A 13,690-nucleotide genomic window follows, 5' to 3' on the forward strand; every position below is an offset into this window, starting at 1 on the left:
GCAGGTGAGAGAGAGAGAGAGAAAACATGTTGCCTAATACAGGATCAGCTGGTGAGGCACAGGGACCATGACAGAAAGAGTAGTTGTCAAACAGCTAACAGATCATCTGCAGAGGTTTATTTGAAGAGTTTCAGTCAGGTTTCAGAGCTCGTCACAGCACAGAAACAGCTTTAGTGAAGGTTACAAATGATCTTCTTATGGCCTCTGACAGTGGACTCATCTCTGTGCTTGTCCTGCTAGACCTCAGTGCAGCGTTCCATACTGTCGACCATAATATCCTATTAGAGCGATTAGAACATGCTGTAGGTGTTAAAAGGGAGTTTTTCCTCCCCACCGTCTCCAAAGTGCTGCTCATAGGGGGTCATATGATTGTTGGGTTTTCTCTGTATGTATTATTGTAGGTTCTACCTTACAATATAAAGCACCTTGAGGCGACTGTTGTTGTGATTCGGTGCTGTATAAACAATATTGAATTGAATATAATTCAGGGTTTCATCAACTTACCACAGTTTTGATGTAATGACCACAAGTATGGGAGTAGATGGGAGTGAAAAACACAATTTTCCAAGTGCAGTGGAAGTGCAGTGTCCAATGATAGTTTACTCTGCTGTTACATCAGTAACATTGATCATACAAGTGGTCAATTTAAATGTAAAAAATTAAGAGAAAGACACAAAATTCTTCAAATTAGTGTGATCGCACATGTGCTATCATGCTGCAAAGATCATACGAATGAGGAAATGAAAGAAAGATGGAATCAGTTTGTGGGTGGACAGAGAGGAACTCAACATATATTAAGAAAACCTGTTTAACAAACTCTCTTACCAAAGTAACCGACATATACTTTATAATAGTTCTCGATACAATGTAGCTATGGCTCAGGAGGCAGAGCCCTAACAAGCTAAATACGAATGAGATGGTTGGTGGTTCCAGTGTCCATATCAAGTAATTTTTTGAGGTTATTTAATAGAAAAAAAGGACACTGTACTCATAAATGTAGACTGAATATTGTAGTCACATCTTCCAACAACTTGATGCACCTTCATTCTCAAGGAGGAGGCATCAGACCTGTTTTATCATCAGGGAAGGAAAACCCAGAGGATAGAGACGGCACTCACCTGCTAACACATGAAAACGTGTATAAACATGCTTGTTTATTCACAATATTGTCAGAATTACTTATTGTCACGAGGTTAGACATGTGACCCTCCCATTTCCAGACGGTTGAAATAAGCTGGTTTGACAACAACAGGTGGTTAAAAGCCAACATTATGCCAGCTAATGCTATGTTCTAAAACCCACACGTTCGCTCTGATAAACAGTCTGATTACATTCTCACATCCTGTGAGAGTCTGTTCAAAGAAGGTTGAAGTGGCTCTAATGTAGGGTAACAGTTAAACTGAATGGTTGTTTGATTCTCTCTGTTGGCCCTGCAACAGACTCAGGGTCACTTGTGTGCTGCCTCTCACCAGATCCTCCTGAGAATCAAGGAAAAAAGAATCTTTCCATTGAACTTTTTTGTGATTTCCTTCCTCTTTGGAGATTAAAGAGGCCACCCAAACACATGAGATATCAATGGAGAGCCCAGGATATCCTCTATTTAGTACTTGGTAGGGTGGCCCAAATAAGTCAAAAGACGTAGACCAAAAACAAATGTCCATTACACAGGACATAAATGAATAGGCTGCTTCTCAGGAGGATATGACAGCTAGGATAGGCTCCAAAACAGGAAGCCGGTAAAGCATGCAAACCCAGCACGAACTGGAGGAAAACAGGCTGATGAAGCAAGAGGGAGACATTTAGAGAAATCATTTTTTGTCTGGTCTTACTTCCACATACCAAACAGATGTACTTCTCTGTCCAGCTGAGTGTAGCAGGAAGAGGTCATTGTTTATCTCGTGAATTCCAGACAAACAGTATCTGATACAATGTGTGAGAACTCGGTACAGCTGCAGTGAATTAATAATTGCTTAACTGCTCCGACAATGGCAGAGACTGTCACTCGGCCATCCTTATCATCATTCTCTGCAGGCCGGGGGATTAGCTCAAAGTGTTTTAGTCGAGTGATGATCTGAATCAGGTGTTTTGTTCTTAATGTTTGCATTCTTAATGCATCACTGGCATCAGAAACATATTCACCAATATATTTAGTGAAATGTGAAACTTTACATTTAGAGTTTCCAATATGTTTAGACTCATTTTCCTCTCCTTTGCCCAGAGTTTGGTTGCATGCAAGGAGTCAAAGTGAATGCAGAGCTGTCAGGAGACTGAACTATTTACAGTACAGCAAAAACTCCAAATGCCAACAAACTTTATTAGAAATGATAACAAAAAGAGCTGAAACAATGAAATGGAACTATTGAAGTGCTTTAGCTTTCTTGTTTTGCTCTAATTGGCCCAAGAACACAGTCCACAAACATTAGTTAGGTCATTATGTGGCCTTCACAAATAGACAGAACAACAACCAGGCACTGGCTTCAGTGGAAACTACATGAGTCATCCATTTCCTGAGCCAGATGCATTGACTTCTGTAAAACAGTGGTTCTCAAACTTTTCACAATAAATACCACCTCATGGCTCTCGAAGTACCACCCCTATGACGGACAATAAAGTACAGTAGTATAGGCCTATTTAACACCATATACAGTTTACACAAGACAATTTTCTTATATAAATGTTATTTATTTTAACTGTCATAAACAGGTTGTGACATGTGATGATAATAACACCTGTACTGCATTAAAACATTCACAGCAGGTGGGATATCCGGTCTTTTAGTGATGACCTGATGAACCCTGCTTCTGGGTCCAAACTACTCTGCATTTATCGAGGCTGTTGTCTTTTTAACATGTTTTAATACTTTGTATCTTGCTCTATTTAATCTGAACAAGTACCTAAAACAGTCAGTGATCCCTGATCCCTGTTGCAGCCTGGTTCCAGCTGTAAGCATCCCTTATTCTACTGAGCTGTGAGTGAGGGTGGCTAGCGGCTGCATGTGTAGGCTTGCCACTCAAATCTGTTAAAATCACTTTAAAAACATTGTTTTCTCCCCAAAATGTCATATTCTACTTCTACTGTACACAGGAAAGCTTAAGATGATCACGATTTCACTGTTTGGTAAACATGATAATTCATGTTATTACAGAAAGGCAATTAAATATTAAGAACACTTAGCTACATCTTCTGAAATTTGGTAGTTGTGTGAAACTACTGAACCTCACGTTGTTTTACATGCAGGAGTAGGGCAACCATCATCATTACTGCAACAGAATTTCTCCAGGGATTCCTATTGAAGACTGTCTGAATTATGTCTGATGTGGTACTGCCTCTCACCTTCTGTTACCCTCTAAAAGTCCTTATTTCCTTTTGTGTTTTTGCAGATCTTAATACAACGACAGACCAGCAGTATGATGCTTTACTGATGAGTAATGTGGTACCAATGTACCCCGAGTTTAAGAGTAAGTGCAACATTAAATGTTACTGAAAAAGCTGTAATGCACAATATTATTGGAGGTTGTAAAGAAAACATGTGGCTGTGAAAAAACACCAACAAAACAACTTCATTGCTGAACATAAAATTATTGCAAAATAATACAGATCAAAAAGACATGGAAGGGAAGTTCACCTGAGTCAGAGGGTCCTAAGAACATTTTGTTAAGGTGACAGCGTGGAAGGCAGAGTGCAGCTGTTCTGACTCAGGACTCCCCAGGGGGCCACAGCTGCAGTCAGAAACCACTTTAACACGGGCCATCTCTAAAACACCGGACAATGTTTGATTTGTGGTCTGCGAGACAAAGCACTCTGTTACTTTTATTATTGTTCAGCTCATTCTCCAAAAACTCTGTTGTCTCAGGAACAAAAACACAGTCTTTAAAGTCTTTGGAGTTGGAAACCAAAGTCTCTGCTTTAATCTCTTCTGCCTCGTAGAGAGCACCAGAGAAACAATTCTTTTCATTCAGCCTTTAACGAGATCTTGTGTAGCTGCACATGAAGTCCTGGAAATCAATAAAAATCTTCTAAGAGGACAGACAAACAGAGTGTAGACTGCATGGGTTCACAGCTGGGGATCATTACAGATGATAAGACAAAGGAACAGAACTACGCACAAGTTACAAGGAAGAAAGAGAACACAACACAAAGACATGAAGATAGCACGCAGCGACAACAGACAGACAGAATACATGTACCGGTGTTACATAATTAAAATACAAAATATGAGTAACTGAAACCGTTGCATTTACCATGGTAATATTCATATGTTCGGCTATGCCCTCTCTATTTTTGGTAATTCCACGCTGGTGGAAACCCAAACAAAACACGAAAAATCTAGTTGGTATTGGTAATAGTAATAAATCACACAGCAATAGTACATTCATGTGCTCGTAAAAAGCATGTTAATATGTTAAGTAATACGTTACAAAATACATTTTGGGCATATATTCTGTAATCTGTAGTGGAATACATTTTAAAGTAACCTTCCCAACACTGCAGACACGGACATACGGCTGAGGTAACAAATACACATTACATAAAAGCAAGACCCTTGGATGCATCTAGAATATAAACAGAGTAAATTAACTTAGAATACGAGCCGACTGCTGGAGGAAGTGATAATGACAAAGGTGTCATGGTCCAGGGTCGGTGACCAAGCGTTTTGACTTTATCGTTGTTCTAGTTTCTTCTGCTTTTGTATTTGTTGTTGGGTTTGGTTCTGGTGTTCAGTGTTTTAATTATCCCACCTGTGTTCTTCCCCCTCGTGGACTTTGCGTCCCTGAGTTTGTGTTTGTAAAACAGTTTGAGTTTCCTGTTTTACTTTGAAGGTCTGTGTCCCGTCGTGTTTAATTAGATTCAGCTGTGTTCCCCTCTGGTGTGTCGTTCCCTCCTTACCTTCTGTGTATTTATAGGCTGTATCCCAATTCAGGATCTGCAGCCTTAAAGTACGCAGCCTCAACGATCCTCAAGGGCCGCGTACTCAAAGACCGCTAAGGCCGGAAGTGCGAGGCTTGTGAAATGGGACAGTCTAGCCTCCGTTGCGCTGCCCAGGTTGCCTAGCAACCATGAGACTAACAGCTGGAAACGTGTCATACAGCTTTGTTTGACAGAAATGAAGGAGAAAATCTTTTGTTCATTTGTTTGTTCCTACATGAGCTTTGATCATTCTCTGTGAGATTAAGCTCAGCTATTGAACGGCGTATATTTTAAAGTAAAGGCTTTAAAACCAAGTTAGTACAAACGTCACTAATGTCACATGACTTTGCCGACATGTGGCAACAGTAATGTTTAATGTTCTTCGTTATTAAACATTTGCACATAAATAAGTGACATAATATTCACTACTTACTTAAAGTTTACTCTTCGGCCGCCCCTCATCCGCCGTTTTTTTCAGGCAAAATTATCCACACCCACCGCCGCGCTATGCATTCTGGGATATGTTGGGCCACGAAGTCTACACTGCCACAGCCTTAAAATTCAGGGAAATGAAGGACGCATTTGAGGGCCGCATTTCGAGCAGCCTTTGAATTGGGACAGCGTTCGGCGCGCCGCTGTGATGTAATCGGCCTTGAAATGCGGCCTTTAAGGCTGCAGACCCTGAGTTGGGATACAGCCATAGTGTGTGCCTGCCTGTGTTCCTTGTCGCGTCGTCTGTGTAACCTGGTGTAATTTCTGCGTCTCTCTGCCATATTCGCTCCTCATGCCGTGTGTGTGGTTTCAGGTTCTTTAGTTTTCCCCAGTTTAGGTTTTGTTGCCCTTTCTGCTTTTGTACTCTGCTTTCACTACAAATAAACGCTCGCTCGCACCCCAGCCAGTACCTGCATTTTGGATCCTTTTCTCACCACGCCACACGACTGCTGCAGCCGTGACAAAAGGAAAATAGCAATCTTAAAATATTTCCAAAGAAACCCCCAAACAAAGACATAAGTCATTCAAAAACAAATCAATAAACAAAGAAACAAAAACAAAAGAATCTCACAACGACCACGACTAAGAAAAAACGACATTTCCTCCTTTTGTGCCTTCACTTCTCTATCTTCTCTTCTTTTTCAGGGATCTGGGACTATTTCCACAACACACTGCTTAAGAAATATGCCTCCATTTACAATGGCATGAATGTGGTATTGGGTCCAGTGTTTGATTACAACTATGACGGACAATTTGACACTCCAGAGCAGATCCAGCAGTAAGTTTTATTTCTAGTCCAATGATAATATTTTCTTTTGAAAATTCCATCAATATAGACTGAGTTGTGATATTGTGCAAATATCTTAATGCTTTTTAACAAAAAGACCAAAACCAACTGGCCTGGTGCTAACCCACACTATCCATCCCAAATAAGTAAAGAAATTAAATGGGAACTCTGTCTTTTTTACCCTTTTCCACAAAATTAGAAATGAGAGCGAATCTGAGGGAGGACAGTAAAAACGGTGTGTGTTTCTGAACAAAGATGCTGAAAGGTTTTAACCCTCGTGTTGTGTTCGCTTCTCAGGAACACCAATTTGACCCGGGGCATGTTTACTTATCTAAAAGTGTCAGAAACCAAAAGAATCCCATTAAACACTGTTTATCTCGTCATTAACTCCATTACTCACCATTCCAATCAACATTTGGTGTAATGGTGTTCTTCACACAGATCATGGTTCAATCAGGATAATTCCCTTGTTTTTCATTTAAAAAAATGCATTTTAAAACTTTTTGATGTACGTTGTAATTATATTATTAGGTTATTGTTTTTGGTAGTTTTGGTTTTCTTTAGTTCTTCCTGATTGTAGTCCTTCCTCCCTTAGTAGTTATCTTAGCCTGTGTTTAGTCAAAAGTAATTAATTACTTAGTTACTTAGTTACTTTTTAAAAGCACGATTTACAACCTGAAGAGGTGATAGAGTGATAGATCTTTCAGCCCAATTCTACTTTTTCTGCATAATCATCATACAAAATGTAATCAAATGGAAAAGTCTCTTTTTAAAACTTGTTTTATTAGTTTTAATCTTTTAACTTTATGCATCAAGCAAACATTTAATTATCTGCAACATTCTCTGACTGGAAGAAATTAGTTTAACATTTAAACCTATTTTCTGCACATTCCAGCACATAAAATAAAATATTTTTTGTATTTACACTCAGTCTTTCAAATAGATGCAAGTAAAACACAGCAGAAAATAAATAAAGTCAAAGACTCAGCGGTCCTGTTGCTCTATTTTCACCTGTAAAGCAGGAGTGGGGGTAGGCGGAGGTTTACCCTGGTGCAGGTGTGCCGCGGTCAGTGGAAGAATCCGTGAGTTTCTCTGTGAGTTTCCCATTACGTCGTAGCTACTCGGTGCTTGTTGGAAGTTTAGGGGTTTTTTCGCTGTAAAAAGAAGTTTTCTTCCCACGCACAACGGACACTAATGTTTTTGTCACTTTTTATGGAATCAAACTCAAAGTAAGGTCAGTACTTCCACGCTTTAAACGCTGCACGCTCATACTCTCTCTGCACTCGATATATGATCCATTGTTGATCTGCACACAGCTGTTGTCACCAACGTCGCACTCGCTTACGTCACTGTCATGAGACATTCTTGCAAAAAAATCATGGTTTTAGTAACGCAGTAACGCAGCGTTCCTACGGGAAAGTAACAGAAATCTAATTACCGTTTTTGCAATAGTAATCCCTTACTTTACTTGTTACTTTAAAAAAGTAATCGGATTACAGTAACGCGTTACAAGTAACGCATTGTGGTCCAGGATCATAGTTGGCGTTTGGTCCTCTCGTGTGCTGATTTCAGCTTTTTTGTGCAAAGTGCTCATGAGCACAACATTTTTCCCCTTTCTGGGGCAATAGGACACCAGCGCTGTAGTGTCTCTGAAGGCAAATATGGAAGACTGAGGGACCCTGTTCCTGGTTACCAGCAGCTTAGCAGGGAGTTCAGCCTGTTCTTTCGGACTGTTCCAACCATCGTGAGTTTTCTCTTTGGAAGCTCCTGACCTAAGCTGTAGCTTGTGAAAAAACACAGGTTATGTTGTGAGACCTTGTACCATATCTAGCACAACCCTTGAGCCCTGATTCTTCTCTGGGGCTCCTCCAACCAGCTTTCCAGTGTAAACTTGCATTTCCAGTGCATAGCTGGTGTCTGCATCACATGCTGCCCAGATTTTTATGCCATATTTGGCTGGTTTGGAAGCCATATTGCCTAAATGGGCACCGACCTCTGAATCCCACTGTGACATTGGGGCCTGGGTTATAGAGTAGGGGAAGTTGCTCTATCCACTGGTCCCACACTGTCCTAACAGCCGCCAGCTTGTCTCGCTCCCGTCTGACAGCTTTCGTCTCTCGATTATCAAATCGGATTACTCTGGAGAGAATGTGAAAAGTCTCCAGAGACATTGTGGCACAAAATATAGCCCTGCCTGTCTCTGCATCCCACAGACTGGCTGTTGATTCATCCTTTGATTTATAGACCCCGGCCAGGACGAGGACTCCCAAATATGCATGTAAATGCATTTTTTCTAACTCTTTCCACTTCTCCCCCAAATGATGTCTGACTTGATGTCTGTCACGCGGGTCACTGCCACCCTGGTCGGCCCTGGCACTGTTCTTATGTTTTCTGCAGAAAGTTTTGCCACTTTTTTTTTTTGATTTTTCACATTTAAAATGGGTCAATTGAACCTGCAGCATAACAGAAGGGTTAAGGCAAATATACAGTTATATCAATAGGGGATGAAACATAGGACTTAAACAAAAAAACAAGAACAAAAAAAATGAGCATCTAAAAAATTATCAAAATGTTTCAAATGCAGTAAAACTAAAGTCACATGACGATGAAATCAAGGCTCAATGTTAGCAGTTTGGCTGCTGCCATGTTCGCTTTTCTTCTTTGTGGCCAAATAGCTGAACAGCTGGAATCAAAGATACTTGAATAAAATATTTTAAATGTTCCTGAAATGCTCTCGGTGTGGGTCTTACCTGATAAACCTTGGTTCATTGAAAGGCAGGCAAAAGCAAATAGTAACTGAAAGGGATGAGTGGTTTCAGTAGAGGGAGACACATCAGCTCTGCCTGTGAAGATCGATACTGTTAACTGAGGTCCAGGTGAGAAGAATCCGTGATTGTTGTTCTTGACTGCAACAGTCTCATTTGTTGGAGGCACACAGAAAAACTTTGGTGGAATGTGAATTTCCAAATGGGAATCCAGACGGAGAATCTGCAAATAAGAATAGAACAAATAAGTCCTTTCCTTTCAAGGAAGACACACCGGAGCTGGTAAGAGCAGCCAGATGATCCCACGGTCCTCAGGTTAGATGAGTTCCACACAAGCAGGGTTCCAAGATGAAATCCACACTCATACCTGGAGAGATCAGAGACAATATCAGTTAAAGACTGAAGAACACTAATACGAGCATGTAACAAAGGAGGTCTGACAATCACCATGTGGTGATGTGATCTTGTAGGAGAGTGTGACACCACAAAATACAGACTTGACTCAGACACCGTATGGGATGGATATAACAAAGACGGCTTGATAAGGAAACCACAGAGCAGAGCCTCTGTTCTGTCGGTTAACTGATCCTGGGCATTGATAACGTGCTGGTGGTAATTCAGCAGCTGGGAAAATGTTTCTTCAAACAATGTTTCTTTCCTTGCTTATGGGTCATAGGTTAAATGAGATAAGACCCACCCTGATAGATCATAACAGTAAAGTATTTGTTTTTCCAGCCATCATCCGTCCATCGTTCTGGTGTTCAGGCACTCTACACTGACTTGCTGCAAAGGAAAAAACAGTGCTGCTATGTTCAACTTATGTATTTATTTATTTTAATTTGTGCCTGCCCCCCATATGTGTATGGCTGTGCCTACTGGAGTTTATTAAAGACGTGTTTTTGGTGTAGCTGGCTTTCAGAGCATTTTCAGGCATCTAAGAAATGGTAATAAGTTGATAGCTTAGCATTCCAAACTGACATGACAGCACCCTAAATGCTAACGAGGCTTCAAAATGACCTCACAAACTAATGGGTGTTGTCATGGCAACTAAAGCTACAACCACGTTTAGTTATAGTTTAGGTGTAAATAAATAAATCAATTCAATTTTATTTATACAGCGAGCGCCAAATCACAACAACAGTCACCTCAAGGTGCTTTATATTGCAAGGTAGACGCTACAATAATACATGCAGAGAAAGACCCAACAATCATATGACCCCCTATGAGCAGCACTTTGGCGACAGTGGGAAGGAAAAACTCCCTTTTAACAGGAAGAAACCTCCGGCAGAACCAGGCTCAGGGAGGGGCGGGGCCATAAAAAAATAATAGACTTAATTAAACAGTCACAACAAATGAAAATGACAGTAAAAGTAACACAGCTTCTTGTTTGATCTCTTTTATTTTTTCCTTATGACTTATCATTCTTCATCTTTTGATCTATAATATACATGTCAATATTTTCAGTGACTCGGATATTAATTTCCAGCAGCATCAGTAACTTAGAAATAGCATAACCATGAGTTACATATAATGTAACTTAAAGTTACATTATATGTAACTTAGGATAAAACTGCAAACATAGCGTATATTGCAGTGGACTACATACAGTAAGCACCTGACGGCCTAATAGGTTTTCTTGCAGTAACACCATCTACTCGTTCTGCAGTAGGATTTTGTGTTTGTTGTTCATAGATCAGGCTTGTATCTGAGACCAGGGGTCCGTTCTTCGTACGTCGCTTACTACATCCAAGACCAAATCATCGCGCTAACCGTGAGCTCGCTAATCCGGTTCCCCGAACACACCTGCTGTTGACGATCAGTACAGCTGGATGAAGTAATGTGAGATCACTGGGTGGCTTAAAAGGGGCTACGCATCGATAGTAGAAACATTGATCGGCAACCCTTTGATTGGTCGGCGAAGATGTCGAAGGAGCGCGCTCGGTATTTTTCGGCAGCAGAGCAAGAACCCTTGAGTGAGGGATTTCAGGAGTTTCAGAGTTTAATCAGAACGCAAGGGAACACTGCAAAGGCTGCAAAAGCAAGGAGAGAGGGCTGGCAGGAAGTTGCTGACAAATTAAACTCGTAAGTAATTCAATAATAACAATAATAATGGAGTGGATTGATATAGCGCTTTTCAAGGCACCCAAAGCGCTTTACAATGCCACTATTCATTCACTCTCACATTCACACACTGGTGGAGGCAGCTACGGTTGTAGCCACAGCTGCCCTGGCGCAGACTGACAGAAGCCAGGCTGCCATATCGCGCCATCGGCCCCTCTGGCCAAGACCAGTAGGCGGTAGGGTAAATTTATTATATTACATTATATCCTCTTTCACATTAGAGCCACAACAGGACCCACTAGAACATGGGAACAAGTAAAAGTGGAATATAAGAATATTCTACAGAATGGTAATATTTATCACTTATATTGCTTTTAGTCTCTTGGACAGAGACCCTGAAATAATCTGTTTGTTTATAACAGCAACCAAGAAAAGGGCAGAGCAAAAAAAGACAGGTGGTGGTCCTGCACCCCCTCGTCAACAAGTTGGTTAAGTAAATAATACCCTCACGGGAATATCGATATCTCTCTATGAGCACACTGTCGCGCTGAGCTAAAGGATCCTGTCTATCCCGCAATATACGCTGAATTCTGAGGACTCTCCTTATCAATCTTGCACCTTCCGCAATGGGCTGCTCGCGTATACGGACAGGACATGGCTGCGACAGGCTTCCCAAATCCACCTTCGCTTTTATAGCCGTGGTCTCTCATCTTGATTACACGAAGTAATTTACAATTACTACTCTGAAATATGAATTACATCTGTAATAATCACATACATGTAATAGAATGTTAATAGTACATTTCCCTTTTTTAGGAAATGACCTGTATGTATCTGTGTGACATCAATAAAAGGATCAAGTGCTGCATTATCTTTAGTTACATTGATGTTATTTATTTATGGTGAAACAGTGGTGGAATATCGCTGTTGCTTTCGTATAAATGAAGCGGACATACCTGCGTGGCCGCGATCTAATCCTGTTTACATAAAGTAAACCTGCTCCCGAGCAGGTTTACGCTTACGGCTCTGTTGCTATGACAGCAAGTCCCGGATGAGCTTCGGGGAACCGAACGATCCAAGATCACGCGAAATCGTCAACAATCTAATCCAGCTAACTTACTTAGCGAGGTACGAAGAACGGACCCCAGGAGTTCAACTATAATTTAAATGGAATTCAACATCTGCACCAACAGAGCTCCTCTGTGTCACACTGCTAAGGTCAACAGTGACTGTTAGAAAATCAGCTTGCTAATGACTGTGTGCATTTCTGTGGGACTCTAGGTTTCTTCCTGGTACAAACATCTCCATCCCCACACACTACTTTATTGTGTTGACCAGCTGCAGGGACTCTGCTCAAAGCGTGACTTCCTGTGACAGCGAGCTGCAGACTGTATCCTTCCTCCTCCCTCACAGAGCTAACAACCTGGAAAGTTGCAAAGTAAGTGTCCTGATGTCATAGTTTTTCAAAGAAAAAACAGTACTCACTTTGAGTGACCACAGCCTGAAAAATGACTGAAACACTTTGTATTGCTCAATGTGAAACTGACTCCGAATGATAGTCTACTATTCCTCACTCAACCCATTCACAAGGCTCCATTGTCTTCTGTTCCCATATAGCGATAACACTTTGCTATGGCAATACAATTCATGTCTATTTGTAGACTGAGAGCATGGTTGCAGCAGGTTGAAACTTATTGACTTTTTTGGGGTTTTTTAGTTCCCTTTTCTTCCTTGTTTTTTTTCTTCTTCAATCGTTTCCATTTATAAACATTTACCAGTCTTGGCCAAGATACCAGGAAACTGTTGTTCGCTCCCACATTTCCTGCTGCAGGACAAAATATCACATTGTTTGCCATGAAATAACCCTTATATAACACTCAATGTGTGTTTCTGTGATAAACTAAAGTATAGTCACATATAAGTATATTTTTAATGTTTTGTACATGGATTTGTTATATAATGTAAGACATATACAGTGTTTCAAATAACGTACCCTGGTGCAGGAAAGGTAGAAGAATAAGAGGGTAAACTGGATTACATAAGTCAGACATACTGTAATGTAGTGGTTTACATATTTGCCTGACGGGCAAAAGATCTAAAATGCCTCGACTTAAAAATCTGCCTAGTGAAATATGCAGCTCTACCTTTTGAGGCGATCCCTTGATGAGAAAGAGAAGCAGGAAGTAGCTCACGTTAATCAGATGTTCTGAAAAAAGAAACAAGAACACACATCAGACAGATGTTTGATTCCAGCTGTTCAGAGTCCAAAATTAGCTAAATATCAAGAACTGGCTTAAATATTCCTTCATGCTAGTTAGCTGGCTAACATGAGTTCAAGCAGGTCTTGCGCCTCGGAGGAGTGAGGGACTTTGTGATGGAATAACATAATGTGTTACAAGCTTTTATCTCCCAAAGATAATAGAAACTATTTGTTTGTTGTATTGGCAGAAATGCTCCCAAGTTGTGTGGATGTACTTTTTACTGACAAGTCATATTCATTCGATTTATGTTGAATTATTTTGAAAACCCACTAGCTATGGACCATGAACACAGAAACCTACTCTAAGATTGTTGTAAAAAAAAAAGACTGAATGATGACTGAATGAACCCAGAAGTGTCCAAAACACTCAACCCTCTAAATAGCTTGAAAGTACTAACTACTTTCTTTTAATTCAAT

General features: G+C 40.6%; 1 protein-coding gene and 1 long non-coding RNA gene across 2 annotated transcripts in view; one reads left to right on the forward strand and one right to left on the reverse strand.

Moving 5' to 3' along the window:
• Positions 1–13,690, forward strand: part of LOC113015011 (venom phosphodiesterase CdcPDE) — a 47,318-nt gene that overhangs the window by 33,112 nt on the left and 516 nt on the right. The window contains exons 22-24 of the mRNA XM_026156901.2: positions 3,381–3,458; positions 6,046–6,178; positions 12,295–12,451. Of these exons, the coding sequence (XP_026012686.1) occupies positions 3,381–3,458; positions 6,046–6,178; positions 12,295–12,451 (368 nt within the window). The remainder of the gene's footprint in view (positions 1–3,380; positions 3,459–6,045; positions 6,179–12,294; positions 12,452–13,690) is intronic.
• The window catches only part of LOC145423774 (uncharacterized), a 53,302-nt gene that overhangs the window by 26,253 nt on the left and 13,359 nt on the right, over positions 1–13,690 (reverse strand). The gene's annotated exons all lie outside the window — the stretch shown is intronic.

The sequence above is a fragment of the Astatotilapia calliptera genome, chromosome 22 (assembly GCF_964374335.1).
Source record: "Astatotilapia calliptera chromosome 22, fAstCal68.1, whole genome shotgun sequence".
Lineage (NCBI taxonomy): Eukaryota > Metazoa > Chordata > Actinopteri > Cichliformes > Cichlidae > Astatotilapia > Astatotilapia calliptera.